Consider the following 15,846-nt stretch of genomic DNA (forward strand, 5'->3'; position numbering starts at 1 on the left):
ACCCTGCCCCAGGGATACTGAACCCCTCCTCACTCAGCATTTCTCTTCCTCTGGCAGGGGGCACAGAGGCTTTCCCACCTGGGTCACAGCTCCAAGCCCTGATGATATTGCCAAGGCATGGCAGAGCCAGGGGCTGGCTGGGTCTGGGGGGTGCAGGGGTCCTCCACGGGGACCAGCTGGCCCCTAAGATGTGCTGGCAGTGCTGCCCTGAGCCTCAGCTTCTGTCCTGTGAGCTCTGGGGAAAGGACTTTGCGAGCTGGCCCCTACCTGCCGCCACCAAGGAGAGCAAGGCTCAGCCTAAGTGTGCCCTTAGCTCGGCCTAAGCGTGCCAGGAAGTGAAAGGTCAAGCCCCAGAGGGCAAGAGCTGAACAAAAGGGGGATAAAGGGGCCCCCAGTCAGCTGTGGTGGGGCTGGGGGGAGCAGTGATGGGGAATGGATGTGTGTGTGCCAGAGCCAGGACACGGCCCCCCTTTCTGCTCTTCCACGTGGCATTTATCAGCCCTGTCGCTCTGGAATGGTGCTTTTCCCTTACTCTGTTGATCTCCCTCTCTCCCCAGATGAGAACATTCCTGGATTCCAGCAATGCCTCCTCTGCTGCTCCTTTCATCTCCATCTCCTCCCTCCCGAGCCTTGCCCCGGCCGCCCTCCTGCTCCATGTCACTTCCTAGGAAGCTGATAAAAATAAACGTGGTTTTGTTTGCCTCTCTTGGAGCGGCCTGCAGTTTGGCTGATGGGGGGGTGCTCCTCGAGGGACAGCAGCTGCACACATCTGGATCTGCTTTAGGAAAGAGTGCTTGGAAAAAAACCCAAGCCCAGCACACACGCACGTGGGCGCAGGAGGCCACGGGTCAGCTTTTTCTGGGGTTGTAAAAAAAAAAGGAGAAACCAAAGCACTGTTTAATGGAAGGTGGGGGGACCTCCCTGCTGCTGCTCCCCAAAAACCAAGGCACACGGGTAGGTTGGGAATGAACATGGAGAATTTCCAGACACTCCAAAGTGGCTTCTCTGCAGACTGGGAGCCCAGTTTTGGTTGAGGGAAGGTGGGGAAGGGGAAAGGGTTTGCACTGCAAAAATAAAATTCCCACCTGGAGATTATTAACCTCAAAGGTTAATGTGCAAATTTTGTCTAAAGATGAAACATCCCTGTAGGGAAACATCCCTGGCCCAGCATCCACAGAGCACAGGGAGTGCATGAACCCCTCAGGAACTTGTGCTGCTGGCCTCTAGGCAGTCAGCTCGTGAGTGCCGTGATGTGCACACACACAAACATCCCCCAACAGTCTTGATCCAAGTGATCCCTCTCCAGTCCTGCCCTGGAGGGAAGTCGATGGCTGAACAGGCTTTTCCCATCCATCCCCACCCCAGGCAGCAGCAGCAGCTGTTTGAGGGATGCTGCACTGACCCCCGAGGGATGAGCAGCCATTGGCACCTTCACCAGTGCAGGCTGAATTTTGGGGATGCTGACTCTAGCTGGCAGCCCGCCCCGTGAGCACAGCAGCATCACCTGTCACCCTGTGCCTGTCCCTCCCTTTCACAGCCCCCTGATCCTGCACGCTGCCACGCCAGGGCCAGCTGTGCCCAGCTGTTATTGCCACCCAGCTCTCGTGGGTGCCCAGGACGTGCCACTGCTCCTCTCCACCAGTGGTAGCCTGGGATGTGGGAAGGAATGGACTGCAAGGCCAGAGTGACTGCAGTGGCATTATTGGAGTCCTGGGGCTCTTTTGAGACATCACAAACCTGTTCTGTTCCTGGGGACGGGGAAAAGCACAGGTGGGCAAAGCAGGAGTTTCTGTCTGTCTGTCTGCTCTGGAGGAGGGAGGTCAGCCTGGGGCAGTGACCAGTGTCCCCACAGTGCAGGGATGTCCCCAGGGTGGCTGTGGGGATCCCAGTTGGAACTCTGGGCTTGCTGCCTGTCCAGCTGGCATCCAGGAGAGGAGCTGGTCTCTCTCAGGAGGCTGCCAGCTCTCCAGGACAGCGGTGGAGCGAGGCCAGAGGAAATCTCAGAGGGGAACCCTCCTCCCACTTCCACAGATAACATTGCCCTTAATGCTGGAGCTCTAAAAATAGCAGAGGCCTTTAGGGAAATATTGGGTGGCAATGATTCCAAAGCTTCCCAGCACATCTGACATTTCATCCTCAATCCTTTGCCATTCAGTTCCCAGAAATGTTATGAATCCAACCCCATGAGGGAAGGAGGCAATGGGGCTGCTCCTCCTCCCTTTTTCTTAACTGCAGGGGAAACTGAGGCACAAAGCAGGCAGACTGACCCAGAGGTTCAGGAAGAGTTGGTGTTGGAGGCGGGGTGAGTGCTCCAAGCCCTGCAGCCACGTTTTGGGGGTGTGGGATTAGCCTTTGTCAGGCACAGGCAGGAGCACGGCTGTCCCCAGGAGGGACACAGCTCCTGCGTGGGCTGAATTCCACCAGGCACTTTATTTGGAGGAGCCCAGTCTCACCACGAGGGCAGGAATCTGCTCTATACAAGGTATTTATTAATGTTTAACAGAGAAGGGACCTTTCCTCATAACCAGAAATCCCTCCTGATATGTCTGTGCCATCTTTCCTCCTCCTAGTCACAGCCTGACCCCCTTCTCACTGAGAGGGCAGAGCTGGGCAGGCAGACCTACCCACAGCAGCCCCCAGGGCACATCAAGAACCAGGCAAGCCCCTCCTCAGGGAGCTGCAGGGCAGTGGGTGGACTCACCAGCTCCCCACGTGTGGCACAGGGATCCCACCCACACGCCATGCTCTGAGCCACGAGGGATCCCCCAAAGGCATCCCCCTCCTTCCACTCTCTCGTGCTGTGGGGGAGCTCCTCTCCCACCCCAGGAGGGGCTGCAGCAGCCAGCCAAGGACAGGGACTGCGGGTGACAGGAGGAATGAGCTCTGCTGCCCACCTGGTGGTGGGCACGCCGGGTGGCTCTGGCTGTCAGCCCTGCCAGGTGACACCCAAATTGCAAAGCAAAGTGTTCTCGGTGCCTGTCGGAGGTGTCCAGGTGTGCCCCCAAAAGGCAGGCTCAGCCAGGGGCCTCACGTGGAAAATGAGGGTTGTGTTGTTCCTCAGTGAACGGGGCAGCAGCGCTTGTGCAAGGGACTTTGAGATGGTGCAAGTGAGGTGCAGGATTTGGGAGGTGGTGATGGACAGGCCAGGACAGGAAGATGGAGCCAACAGCCAAAGCTCTCCCCTCGCCCTCTGCATCCCCTTCCAGCATCCCCTGCAACTGCTTCACCCCGACCCACCCACACCCTTCACGGTTCTGTGGCTTTTTTTTTTTTTGGCTTATTTAGTTTGATTTTAAACCCCGTGGAGATCAAATTGTGACTTGGCAGCTGACAGAACTGGCCCTACCGGGCTCCCCAAACCGAGCAAAGATCTTGAGAAGAGACCAGAGTGAAGTCCTGGGGGGAGCGAAGCCCTCCCTGCCCCTCTGGTGGCCCCCTGGGCGCTCACAGGGTGGCAGTGGGGTACTGAGCCCAGCCCACCTCCTTGTAGGCTGCTGTCACATGGGTGTAGATGAGGCTCTTCATCTTGCTCCAGGCTCCGTGTGCCTCCGGGGTGAAGTCGTTGGGGTATTCCTCAGCAATCACCTCCAGCATGACACCAGTGAGTTTCTGAGGGGAGGCAGACAGCAAGGAAGGGGTTAATAACTCTCCAGGGAGCTGATCACAGCAAATTGAGCTTTTTCCTACAAAAACACTTGAATGCTGTTGGTCTGCAGGACAGAGATGTCCTGGAGGTCCCTTGACACCCCTGGAGCAGGCAGGACAGGTAAGCAGCCTGCCCAGGCAGAGAGGAGGCAGCTGCTTGCAGGTCGAGGCATCTCCCCAGTCTGGGCACCCCAAATTATTCACAGAATCATAGAATATTCCAGACTGGAAGGGACCCACAAGGATCATCAACTCTTGAGTGAATGGCCATGTGGGGATCAAAGCTGTGATCAAATCTTGGTGTTGCTGCTCCCATCAGAAAGAAACCAAGCAGAGATGGAGGTGGGCTAATTAACCAGCTTGAGTCCCTGCTATCATGCTTAATTTCCAGAAGAAGGGGGACACAGCCACAAACATGGGCACAGCCAGGTGGGATTCCCTGGGCAGGGGGAGGCGCTGGGTGCTCTGGCACTGGCTGTGTGTGGGGATGTGGTGTCCACAGGACAGTGACACAGGGGGACACTCCAGGATGTGGGGAGCAGCCCCCACACCCAGCCAAGGACAGGTCAGCACAGCTCCTGCTGCCCTGCCCTCTCCCTGAAGCAGCCCAAAGGTTATTTTGCTCCCATCCTTTACCTTAAAGTAGACAGGCTCCACTTTGTGCTTGAGGGCATGGGCCTTGCCCACCAGGGCCAGCACAGAGGAGACCTTTTCAGAGTCGTTGAGGTTCTCCACCACGGTGTTGATGGCCCCCATGACCCTCCGAGCGTGCTTGCGCAGCTGCAAGCTCCTCTCCATCTCCAGCGGGTCCTCCATGTGCTTGAACTGGCTGAAGTACTGCTTGGCCGAGGGGAAGTTCACAAAAAACCTTCCAGAAAGAGCAGACGTGAAACGCCATCAGGAGGGGGAGAGCAGGCTGAGGGGTTAAAACAGAGCACGGGGGATGGAGGTGGTGGAATCCACCCCATGTGTCTCACAGCCAGGGCTGATTTTCCTATCAAATTCCCCAGGGGCTGCAGCATTTCAGCTGCCTGAAAACCAGCAGGTTGATGCCTCTTTCCCAAACCCCATCTGCTACAAGGTCATCACAGCTGGATAGTCACTCTCAAAGCAGCAGCAAGACTGAGTTCTTGATGCCCAGAGATGCCACCCAGGCGTGCCAGATGCTGGATATGTGCCCACATATATCAAAACTTCCCATCCTGCCTCAGAGAGCTGGGGATGAGCATGAAAACCTCTCTTTATCCCACCCAGCCTCCTCTCCTTGCTCTCATGGGCTTTATTTCTGCATTACCACCCAGAACAGTCTCTCCTCGTCCAAGTTGCCCCACCTTTCATGGATCAGCCCCATCAGAGTCTCCAGCAGGACCCAAGGCCTGAGCTGATGTCACTGCTCATTTGGGACATTTTTCCCAGCACGAGGATACTCCAAAAACTCACCAGCCCCTCTGGGAGGGGCCTGGGGACCCTCTTTTCTGCAGGATTAAATCAACCCCAATGAAATGCAGCTGAAAGAAATGAAATTGTGGCCACAGCTCATATGCTGGGCTCCACAGGGAGGTGCAGGGCTGGAGGGGACAGGGAGTTGAAGGGCACAAGGAAACAGGGACCAGGGCTGGAGCCACCAATGCCAACACCACCCATGCCAGGATTGCAGCTGGGGCTGACACCTGAGTCACATTAACCACCCCCTTCCACCTCATTTATGCAGGAGAGAACCACACCAGTGCTGGTTCCCCGCTGTCACCCAGCTCCCTCCCTGGCTCCTGGGCTGGTGAAGGATGCTCAGGAGGCAGCAGAGTGCTCCCAGGCTGTCCCCCACCCCTCCTGGCTCCAGGCAGACTCCCTGCTCCCCTCCCTGACCCCTTTCCAAACCACGGGAACCCAAACCCATCCCACCTCTCTCTCCAACCATCCCTCCTTCTCTCCAGAGCTAGGTGACATCCTCATCCCCACTCACCACTCCATGAATAATCACAATATTGAGTACCAGGCTCCTTTACCAGTTTGTTATCCTCCTTTCCCCCCCTCCCTCCCTTCCTTCCCCCGCTCCCTTGGCTGGTGAGAGCTTGGGGGCATTGCCAAGGAAGCGGCTGAAGCTGTGCCTGGAGTGCACCACCGCTCCTGCTGCTTCCCCAGGCAGCTGGGACTCATCAGATGGCCCAAAATAGGTTTTGGAGGTGTGAAGAATGTGTGGCAGAAAGGGTGGGGGAGGAAGGAAGGTGGAAGGGGGAGACGAGGTGTTGCTTTTCAAACCCAGAGGGGACCCACGACAAAACTCCTCTTGTTGTTGTGCAGCCTCCTCCCCCCAGCACAGCTCCTCCTGACACATCTGGTCCCTGTCGGGAGAAATCACTCCCAGGCCTGGCTGTCTGCAGCTCCTGCTGCCACAGAGATGCTCAGTCCTTCAGCCCAGAGCTGTCAGAGAGGTGCTGGGGGATGGAGCTGGCCGGGGCTTCACAGACAACATCATTCCCAGGATCTAAGACTTCTGCCCTGGGCATTTCCCCACAGAAGGGCAAGTGTTCCACTCTGGTTTAATTTTTTTCCAGCTGGATTCAGCATCCTTCTGCCCTCATCCCATCCCTCCCCACCTCTCTTCAAGCTGTTGCACTCCAGTCACCCAGCAAAGCCCTCCAGCTCCAGCAGGGATCAGAGCTATGGGTTTTACCATCCCTGCTAGTGGACCTTTCCCCTTCACAGGCTCCCCCCAGGCACTGGGAGCAAGGGATGTCACTGGGAGTGGGACCTGCTGCCCCAGCCAGGGAATGGAGGCTGCCAGCTGCTGGCCCCTGCATGCCTCAGCCTCTGAACCCCAAAGCACAGGAAGCTCCCTGAAAAGCTGTATTTTATCTCAGCTGAAGGGCAGGATGTTCTCAAGGCATGGGAAAGGAGTTGAGAAAAATTCCTGGTCTGAACCAGGAAGGGAATAGCAATGGGGGACTGACCTCTGCATCACGAGGAGTCACAGTGTGTCCCCAGCACGAGAAGGGCCAAGCAGAGACCCTGGCACCATCACCTGCACCTCTCCCCACATTTGGACAGATATGACAGCAGCAAAGACTGGTCAAACCCTCAAAATACCCCAACCTGTGGGAGACCAGACCAATGAAGGATCCAAATTCTTGGTTTCCAGCCTTTCCCTGCTTTGCAGGCCCTCAGGCTGATGCCCCTACGGGAGCTTTCCCAGGGGATGTAAAACCAGCAAACCCTCAGCTCCTGTGTTCAATCCTGTGTCTGCTGGATTTCTTTGGTGGAGAACTGAAACAGGGGAGCCCAAAACATCTTCAGGAGCAAACCTATGGATGGCCAGAGACCTGCAGCCACCTCTGCTTGGAGAGCAGCAGGCGCCTGCAGCAAGAACTTCAGCCTGGAGCAAATATTTGAGCTGTCAAACCACAAAGAAGAGGGAAGGAGGCTCACTCAGTGGTAGTTGTTAATAAACAGAGAAGATTAATTTAACACAAAGGTTAAATATAACCAGAGGAAAGGAAGAAAAAAAAAAAAGAAGAAATAAAATAATCCAACAGTAGTGAGTTAGAAGAGGTGTCTGTTGGGGTTTTTCCATCTATAGAAAATTTTGAGAGTTCAAACCTCTTGGGCTCTGGAAGTTTTTTGGATCATTATGTGTGCGTGTGTGTGGTTTGGGCTTTTTTTCTCCATCAGAGTCATTAAAAGATGATATTTACCATTGCCTATCACACAAAATGATGATTGATAGGAACCAGATGCCTGCATACCGATCTCATTAAATTTCTTTTTAAGCGATTCCATTCTCCACCCGCTAATTTGTACTCTGCCAGCGACATCTGGACCCAGCGGACAGGATGTCAGGATTGCTTTTCCTCTCTCTTTTGCCCTTGTAACAACTTTAAGGACACAACCATTCCCAGTAGCAGAGCCAAAGGAAATAATTAAGGTGCAAAGCCACTGCAGTTACTGGAAACCTGTTTTCTGTTAGGAGGAGTGGCATCTCCTCCATCTCCGCCACCTTCCTCCCTCTCCCCAGAGCACACAGAGCAAATCCTGCATGGAGGAACCCTCCAGGCCCAGCACCTCCTTGCCTCCCCAGCTGGAAAGAGGACACCTGGATGCTGCCTGGTCCCCCCAGGCACCTAAACCCTTGCTACTTCACTTCCCCTGTTTGCAAACCATGGGGTGAAAATGCTCACCTCAGATCTGCTGGGAGGCTTCAGCTTAAGGCCCAGCCAGCACTTGGAGACTGCCTTTTTTCCAGATCTCCACAATCATTTAGGTTGGAAGAGGCCTTTAGGATCACCAAGCCCAACTCTTAACCCAGCACCGCTACCACTAAAACACATCCCCAAGTGCCACATGTACACATCTCTTAAATCCCTCCAGGGTTGGTGACTCAACCTACCAATGCTTTCATGTTTTCTCTCGCCTCGTCCCTCTACGTGGGAGAAACTCTAAGGCAGCCTGGAGCCTCGGTGTCCCTTTCAAACCTCTCCTTCCAGCTCCTCTCTGGGGTGCCTACAAAGCAGCTGATAATGGGTAGGCAGGTGCTGTGTGCTGCTGCTATTTATTGTGCCGAGGGCTGGCTCACGGCTTTGCCTGCGTGTTCCCCCTGCTCCTCCCAGCCACCTGTAGCCCACCATCCCCTTTTCAGGCTGGGGAAAGGCTGCTGCCTGGGGGTTTACCCAGCCCAGGGTCAGGAAGGTCTCAGCCATGTCGATGCTACAGCTCAGCAAGACAGAAAAAGGCAAATCTAAGGAGTAGGAAGAGGATGGTGCCTGCCTGCTCCAGTGTCCTCTCTCTGAAAGCTCCTGGACAGGTGGAGATGGTGGTGGGAAGGGCCAAGCCCCCCATCCACACACTAATGCTAAATTCACCTTCTACAGCTGAGAGGAATGTGTAGCTGGCCTTCCTCCAGGTGAAGCTCACATCCCCTGCAAGCCTTGGGAGCAGAACCCAGCACGATGCTGAACCGTGCTCGGGGGCTGTGATGCCCCAGTGCCCAAGGCACAGGGACCAGGACAGCCAGTGGGGCTGGGAGTCGACTCCTCAGCAAAGATCCCACCAAACACATTTGGACAAGAGCTAGAAACCCCAGGCAGGTCCTGCTGACTTCTGTGTGCACAACTCACACCTCCAAGTCGTCGTTGCTGTTGTTTTTCCCTAGCACATCTGTGGATTCAGCCCGAAGCCTCCCTGGATGAACATTTATCCATGGGAGGAGTGAATTAACAGCACCAAAGTGGCTTTCCCACGTGTCTCTGGAGACCTACCTCCCTTGGAGCTGGAAGAAGACCCCTAGCTGGGTAGAGAGGTGGGTGAGACCCATCCACAAGGACGTGGTCCATGTTGCACTCAGGCTGAACCTGTGTGTGGCTGGTGTCCACCACCAGCACCAGCTCTCCCTTGGTGATTCCAGCCTGCTCAGCTCGGGCAGGATGGGCAGCCAGCCGGCACTCAGTGTTCCCCAGGCACCCTGAGTGCCTGCCAGCCTGGCTGGGGCTGTCCTGACGTTTCCCTGCCGTTAATGAGCCCTGAAGCTCCCGCAGCCTCATTAACGGGGCCGGTGGCACCGCCGGGGCTTGGCTCTCCCCACTGCTCTGCAGGGGAATTGCCACGGCTGGTACCGACCCATCCTCAGCCACAGCCAGGGAAAATGCCCGGGCACACTGCTCACCCTCTTTGCTTGCATTGGTCACGGATATCCTTGTGGATCTCGGGGTGCTGAGTGGGATTTTTTACCCCCACGGGGCTTGCAAGTGATGCAAGGGCAGCACGGGGACTGGGGACATGGGGAAGGTTCTTTGGATATCCTGAGAGCTGCTGGCAGTGCTGAGGTTGTGGCTGGTGTGGGATGTGCCACACACAGCTGCCTTGGCCATGGAGAAGCCAGGAGGGCTGGTCCTGGGAGCTGTGATCAGACAATGCATGGTAGGGGAAGGGGCTGGTTTGAGCTTATCAAACCCTCACTCACCCCCTCAGTGCTCAGGGAGTGGTTGTTAGGTTGGGAAATGTCCCTTATGTACGCCTGTGCTCTGGCTCTCCACAAAAACATCTCCCCAGCTTGACCACAACCATTCACGAGCGTGGGACAGGGACACTGCTGCTGCTCTTCACTGGGCCCTTTTCAAAGAGAGATATTGCACCTCTCTGAGCCACTTTGCCCTGAAATGTGTCCTTCATCAGCCGGGAACGGAGCCTTTCCCTATGGACGCCTCCACAAAACACATGTTGGCTTTGGGGGTAGCTGCAAAATCACTTCTTTAAATGCCATTTTTGGGTAGATTCAACCCATACTTTTTTGATTCAGCTGGAAAAAAAAAAATGGTTTTCTGCATTGCCAGACTCATTACTCAGATTTTTTGCTATTTTAACCTAGAACCCACAATAACGTCTGGCATCCAAGGAGTGCTTTCACATTTTAAAGCTCTTTGCAAAGTGTCTGAATCCAGGTGTGTTTGCTCAGACTAAGCAGCCGTCGAGACCCAGGGGCCTGATCCTGCCTTGGCAAACCTTTTCCTTCCCCTCCTACACCTCTTGAGGGGGAAAGAGCACATCAGGAGCAATGGAGAAGGCGGAAATTTGGAAAGCTGATGGCTCTGAAGTGCAGACAGAGGGAGCAGAGTGCTGGAGAAGCCCTGAGGAGGCGGCACAGCCTGCCGTGGCTGAGCCAGGTTGCGTTGCCTGCACTTGGCTTGGCGTTACCATTTGGTCCAGATGCTCCTGGGATCTAATAGAAACCATCCCTGGGTTTTAGCCCCTCTGGAATCCATAAAGTTTTGTGGTGTCACGTCTGTGCCTGTGGTACGTGTGTGTGGGTGTGGGAGCCGGCCGGGACAGGCTGAGCTTTCAGCCCTGGGCGCTGGGCTGAGCTGGGCCCTGCAAAGGAGAGAGGGTCCCAAACCCCCTGTGATGTTCACCCCAGGGTGCTCTCAGCCCCTGTGTGCTGCAGAGGGCTGAGCCACCCCCGGGTGTTTGCATCCCCAGCCCTGTGTCACAGAATTCCCAATAAACCATCGGAAGGAGAAAAGGGGTACCCTGGGGAGGGACAGGGCTGGAGGGCTCCTGCACCCAGTGAGGGATGATGCAGGCTCTGAAGGCTGCCCTGCTCCGTGCTGAGGGAGGGGTCAAAAAGGACTGATTCCTGGATAACACATGGGGAAACTGAGGCACAGCAATGAGCCCGGGGCGTGGGGAGGCTTTGGAGGAGCTTCAGCCCAGGGCTCTTGGGAATCACTCAGCCCCAGGTGAGCAGCTCAGCCCCAGCTCCTGCTCCAGCCCCAGCAAGGGTTAAGGCAGCTGCGAGATGTGAGATGGAGCTGCAGAGGCCCCTGAGCTCCCGAGGAGGAAGATGAGCGTGGCGAGGAGACTCTGCTTCCTCCGGGGCGAGGCTCCCCGCCGAGGAAATTGTCAATTAGCGGCACAGTTTTAACCGCAGAGCGCACATTCCCAGGATCCGGGGGCTGCTCAGCCCTAGTCCCCATTATTCCTGTTTGTGTCCCCCGGGGTCCCAGAGCTCTGTGAGATCAGGGGCTCCTCGTGCTAGGGCAGGACCCCGGGGGTTTGCTGTGGGTTCAGGCACCAGCAGCAGCCACGAGGGATGGGAACATGATGCCCAGCTCTGTGCCTCAGTTTCCCCACCTGCAAAGCATGGAAAGGCTGGGGGTGGAAGGGTGGGATGCTGGTTAGGGACAAGGGAGCTGGGCTGGGCTCCTGCAGGATGGCAGCATGGCAGGTCCCCCATCCCTGCCTTTTGGTGGGCATTGCCTCCAGCCTCAGAGCACAGCATCAGGCCCCAGAATAACTTCAGAAATCCTGCAACCCCCCAGCCCTTCCTACATGGGAAAATGTAATTCCCTGTCCTCAGCAGCTCTGAAGGGATGGAGAGAGGATGAACAGGTAATCTCTAAAGAGATGGAGAGAGGATGGAACAAGGAGAGACCCTCTGCCACCAGGCACAGCCAAGCCACTGGTCACAACCCCAGCCACAGAAGTGCTGACTTTTAAAAGAGATTTAGCTGCTCTCACCACTCTGCCCGTGGGGGCTGCACTAAAGGGGGCTCCACAGCTTCTTCTCCCTAGCCATACCTGTGCAAACCCTTTTCTGCCTCAGTTTCCCTAGCAAGGGGAGCAGGAGCACCAGGCTGGTGCTGGTGAAGCAGAGGCTGAACTGGAGCAGCTCCCAGCCACACGCTGTGTGCGTGCCCACCCAAAATGTGTGTGGGGGAGGTCACCTCGCACCCACCCCCCCAGCGGCCGCCCCCTGCCCAGCCCCGACCTCCGGAGCTGCTGAATCACGTCCTGGGCAGCAGCTCCAGGCATGACCCACTTCTGCCGCGGCTGCTCCAGCTGTGGGCACAGCTGGGTGCTCCAGCCCCAGGGCTGCCCTGCTTTCGGCTGCCACGCGCTTCCCCGGGGGGCTCGGGTGCAGCTCAGAGCTCCCAGAGGGGCTCAGACCTCTCTGGGGACAGGGTTTGTGAGTAGGGGACACAAACCAGCAGGTCTGCTGCCTCTCCCAAATGGCATCGCTCTCCCCAGGGCCGTGCACAAGGCCAGACCCCACTCTGAGCATCCCGGGGAAGCTCTGGCTGAGGGAGCAGCTGGTGGGTTTAGCTGGGGTGTGCCAGGGCACGTGCCATGGCTAAGGATGTAAAGGCTCCCAAAGAGCCAGGGTTCACCCCAGCAGGCAATTCTGTCCTGCCTTGTTGTCACAGCAGGAGAAAACCTCCACCACAGCACACAACTCTGCCTGCATTAAAAAAACAAACAAACAAAAAACCAAAACCAAACTGGACCAAAAACTTCTGCTGGGAAAGTTTGACTTGGGACCACAGCTCGGCCACCCAGTCCCCACACCACACCTTGATTCTCCTCATGTCCAGTCCTGCTCCAAGCACCATGGGGACTCCAAAAGCAATGAGCTGCCCTGGGTGAATCCCCCACGGCATTGCCACGAGTCCCTTGGTGCCACAGCCTCCCTGTGTCTGTGGGCAGTGGGCACCTGGAAGGGCTGGCAGTGGGGCCATGGCATGGCCCAGCTGCTGGGCAAGGGGCTGGGGTGGCCAAGCCGTGAGCTGAACCTCCTGGGGTGAGGCTGAGGGAACTCTTGTAACCCCCAGACCTCTGCCATTCCTGCTTCAAGCCCAGCCTAGGTAGGTTTGGTGTCCCCAGCCATGGAGCTGTCACAGCTCCTGACTGCCCTGGCTGCCTACACGGACTGGGGGCCACGGGAGAGTGAGCTCAGCCATCAGCTGGCTCTGAGAGAAGGAAATGTTTGTCAAGGAGGTGGAGAGGGGTCTCCAATGTCATTTTGGAATCTGCAGAGGGTTCTTGGTAAGAGAATCCCATTGCAGTGCTGGCAGCGAGCCTGGAGGGGAACGGGCTCTGCTGATTGTGGTGTCCAGGGAGGCTCTGCTCCCTGCAGACCCCGTGGGCTCAGAGCTTTAGCTCAGTCAACCAGAAAACTTTCAGATGATTCTAAGCGAACAGCACATCCTTCCAAGGGGTTCCCTGCACACCCACAGTCCCTGGTGCAGGAGAAAACAGCAAGGACACAACCCACACGTGGGGTTTGGTCCAGGTGGGGTCTGACAGGGGACATCCCAGCATTACTGACCCCAGGGATCAGCGGTGTGGCTCTGGGCAGGATCTTTGCTCTTTGCCAAAGGCCATTGCAGGCATCTCGCCTGCCCCTCTCCTTGCCCTCCTCAATAAGGAAAGCAGCCTGTTGGTGCCATACCCCACTGATGCCCCAAACTCCCAGTGCCACCCTGTGGGATTTCCACTTTCCTGGATATGCTTTTACTCCCAGACAACACAAGAACCCTCTGCTCCCCACCTCCCGAGCATCTCCCCTGCTCTGGCTGCAGGTGCAGGGCTCTGAGCTGCTGCCTGTGCCCCACTGCCATCGGGGGATGCTCCACACCCCCCCCGTGCCCCCCACCGCCAACTTCAGCGCTCTCCTTCCCGCCGACGCTGCCGCCGGAGGGACAGATGGTGCCCTCGGAGACACACCTGCTTGGGTTTTATCTTGGCTCCCAACTTGCATTATTTCACCCGGCAGCCTGCTACGGACCCGTGCCATCCGCACAGCGCTCCTGGGGGGGGCCAAAAACCCCGGAGCCCCAAGCCAGCCGCAGCCGGGGCTGAGCTCCCCCCGCTCCGCCGCCCCCCAGCCCCGGCTCGGGTTAAGGTGACCTTTGCATGGAAGCATCTTCCCCCCAAAGTCCCCGGCGAGGCTCCCTCGCTGCCCCCGCCGCTGCCACCCGGCTCGAAGGTGTGGGAATCCGAGGAGCGCTGCGAATCCCTCCCTGCTCCCAGGCAGCAAATACACCCAGCCAGCTCCCCACTCGCTGTCATTCATCTCCACTCAGTTCTATATATTGTTCTGCCTCTTTCTGAGCTATATAGAGATTCGGTTGGATTTGCTGCTTCCTTTTTTTTTTTTTTTTGGTTTGTTTTTTAAATACCTGATGAGTATGGAGACCCCAACGTCCTCGCAGTTTGCATATACTCTGCTCCATATCTCTTGAATAACCTTTTTTTCTGCGTCTGAAATTTCTTCACTTCTTTCCCATCTCTCAATCTCCATTTCTCCCTGGACTTTCTCCATGAAAAACAGCCGGCAGGATCCTCCGGGAAGCCAGGAGGAGATAAAGAGAGATGTGTGTGAGCGGGTATATCCTGCAAGAGGAGACAAGGTGTTTGCTTGGCGGCTCTGCGACGTGTGGATGTGTGTGTGTGTGTGAGTGTGTGCGAGTGCAGCTGCCTGTCAGCGTGTTTAGATATGGAATTTAAAAAATATCCCGGAGGAATGATGCGTGCGATTAGATTTGAGATCTCCTAGTGCTGTCCATGGCTGTAGTTAGCTTCAGCTCGCCTCGGATGCGTGTGGCTGACTGATGAGGAACTGCCTAAAAGTAAAATATTCAAAGGCATTGCAAGACCAGCCTCTTCACCAATGTGTGAACGTGAGCTCACTTTCTCTCTCTCTCCTCCTCTCTCCCACTCCTCCCTCCTTCCCATTTTTTTTTTTTTTCGCCCTGAAAGGGAGGGATGAGAGAGATGTTCTGGGCAACATCAGGACGGGGCTGGCGGGGGGGAGGTAGTGCTGGAAGTTTTTTTTCCAGCCCTTTGTAAACAGCTCAGAGGAAATTCAGAGTGCTGAGTTAAAGTTAGCCCAAGCTCTGGCTGCGCCGAGCTCTGCCCCGGCTCTGCTCTTTGCACTCCCTGGTTTTGCAGGAGGTGATGTTTGGAAGGACAGACCCCCTCTAATTCTTGGGCTGTGAAGAGATTCGGGTGCAGAGGGCTTCCCCACTGCCAGAATCTCTCTGCCCCCCAAAAAGAGATCATGATCTGTCCCATAGGGACTTTATCCATGCTGAGAATTTGCTCTCCCTTCTGGTGGCAGGACCCAGCTGAAAGGGCTCCAGAGTTGAGGCGCCGGTGAAATGAAGGCATTGTTGTCGACTGCATCGCTCCTGGCAGCGCCTCGGCAGGGAACACCTCCACTCCAGGCTTCCCGCCGCCTTCGTGGGAGTGCTTTTGGGGCTGCTTTGCGCCCAAATGCCATTCCCAAATGCTCGCTGGCAATCCGGCGTGTTAAACCCACAGCGCAGTCCGTTTGCAACAGAGGGCAGGAAAATCCTACGGGGACTTGTCATAACCCGAGTGCCCCGGGGGGGATCGGAGACGAGAGGAGATGCGGTGTGCCCCGCAGCCGGACAGACAGACGGACAGACGGGCTGCGGGTGCCGCTCTGGCAGCCTGGGGGGTGGCTGAGCCCCTTGAGGGGCTGGAGCTTTGTTATTGCAGAGCTGTCGAGGCTTTTTTTGCTGTATTTCTCCTCCAAACCAGCCTCGGCAACCTCCCCATTAGCAGCCGCCAGACTGGTGGTGTCAGCAAATTTGCTCTTGCAGAGCTGATGAGAGCTGGTGGAGAACATGCTGCCCACAGATCCCCCACTGTGGGTCCCCCAGGGAACACGTGCTGGGACAGAACAGGGGCTCCACGCAGCCTTGAACCCCTTGGCTGGAGGGCAAAGCTCAGCTGGGAGCTGCTGAAGCCACCGGGGTGGCAACAGAGCAGTGTGGCCAACCCGGCCCTGCCAGAGGTCAGGAATCGTTCAATAACAGCACCAGCAGCTGCTGAGCCAGCAGATTGTCACCAAGTTTGCATTTGGCTCCTGCCCATTAGCCACTGGGATGGACAGCCATGAGCCCCAGC

At 56.5% G+C, this 15,846-nt stretch overlaps 1 protein-coding gene across 1 annotated transcript; it reads right to left on the reverse strand.

Annotated features, from left to right (window-relative positions):
- Positions 1-3,275: 3,275 nt before the first annotated feature.
- On the reverse strand, positions 3,276-14,391 carry CYGB (cytoglobin). The gene is made up of 3 exons (XM_064395222.1): positions 14,091-14,391; positions 4,282-4,513; positions 3,276-3,609 (listed from the first exon to the last, which is right to left on the reverse strand). The coding sequence occupies exons 1-3, from the start codon at positions 14,231-14,233 to the stop codon at positions 3,445-3,447; spliced, it is 540 nt and encodes a 179-aa protein (XP_064251292.1). The 5' UTR covers positions 14,234-14,391; the 3' UTR covers positions 3,276-3,444.
- Positions 14,392-15,846: the final 1,455 nt, after the last annotated feature.

The sequence above is a fragment of the Passer domesticus genome, chromosome 20, assembly GCF_036417665.1.
Source record: "Passer domesticus isolate bPasDom1 chromosome 20, bPasDom1.hap1, whole genome shotgun sequence".
Lineage (NCBI taxonomy): Eukaryota > Metazoa > Chordata > Aves > Passeriformes > Passeridae > Passer > Passer domesticus.

Excerpts from the sequence above, each read along its gene's own strand:
- CYGB (XM_064395222.1), bottom strand. The coding sequence starts at position 14,233 with ATGGAGAAAGTCCAGGGAGAAATGGAGATTGAGAGATGGGAAAGAAGT. Across the intron at positions 4,514-14,090 it reads GGGGTCTCCATACTCATCAG|GTTTTTTGTGAACTTCCCCT; the intron begins GTATTTAAAAAA and ends TCTTTCTGGAAG. Across the intron at positions 3,610-4,281 it reads TGGAGCCTGTCTACTTTAAG|AAACTCACTGGTGTCATGCT; the intron begins GTAAAGGATGGG and ends GCCTCCCCTCAG.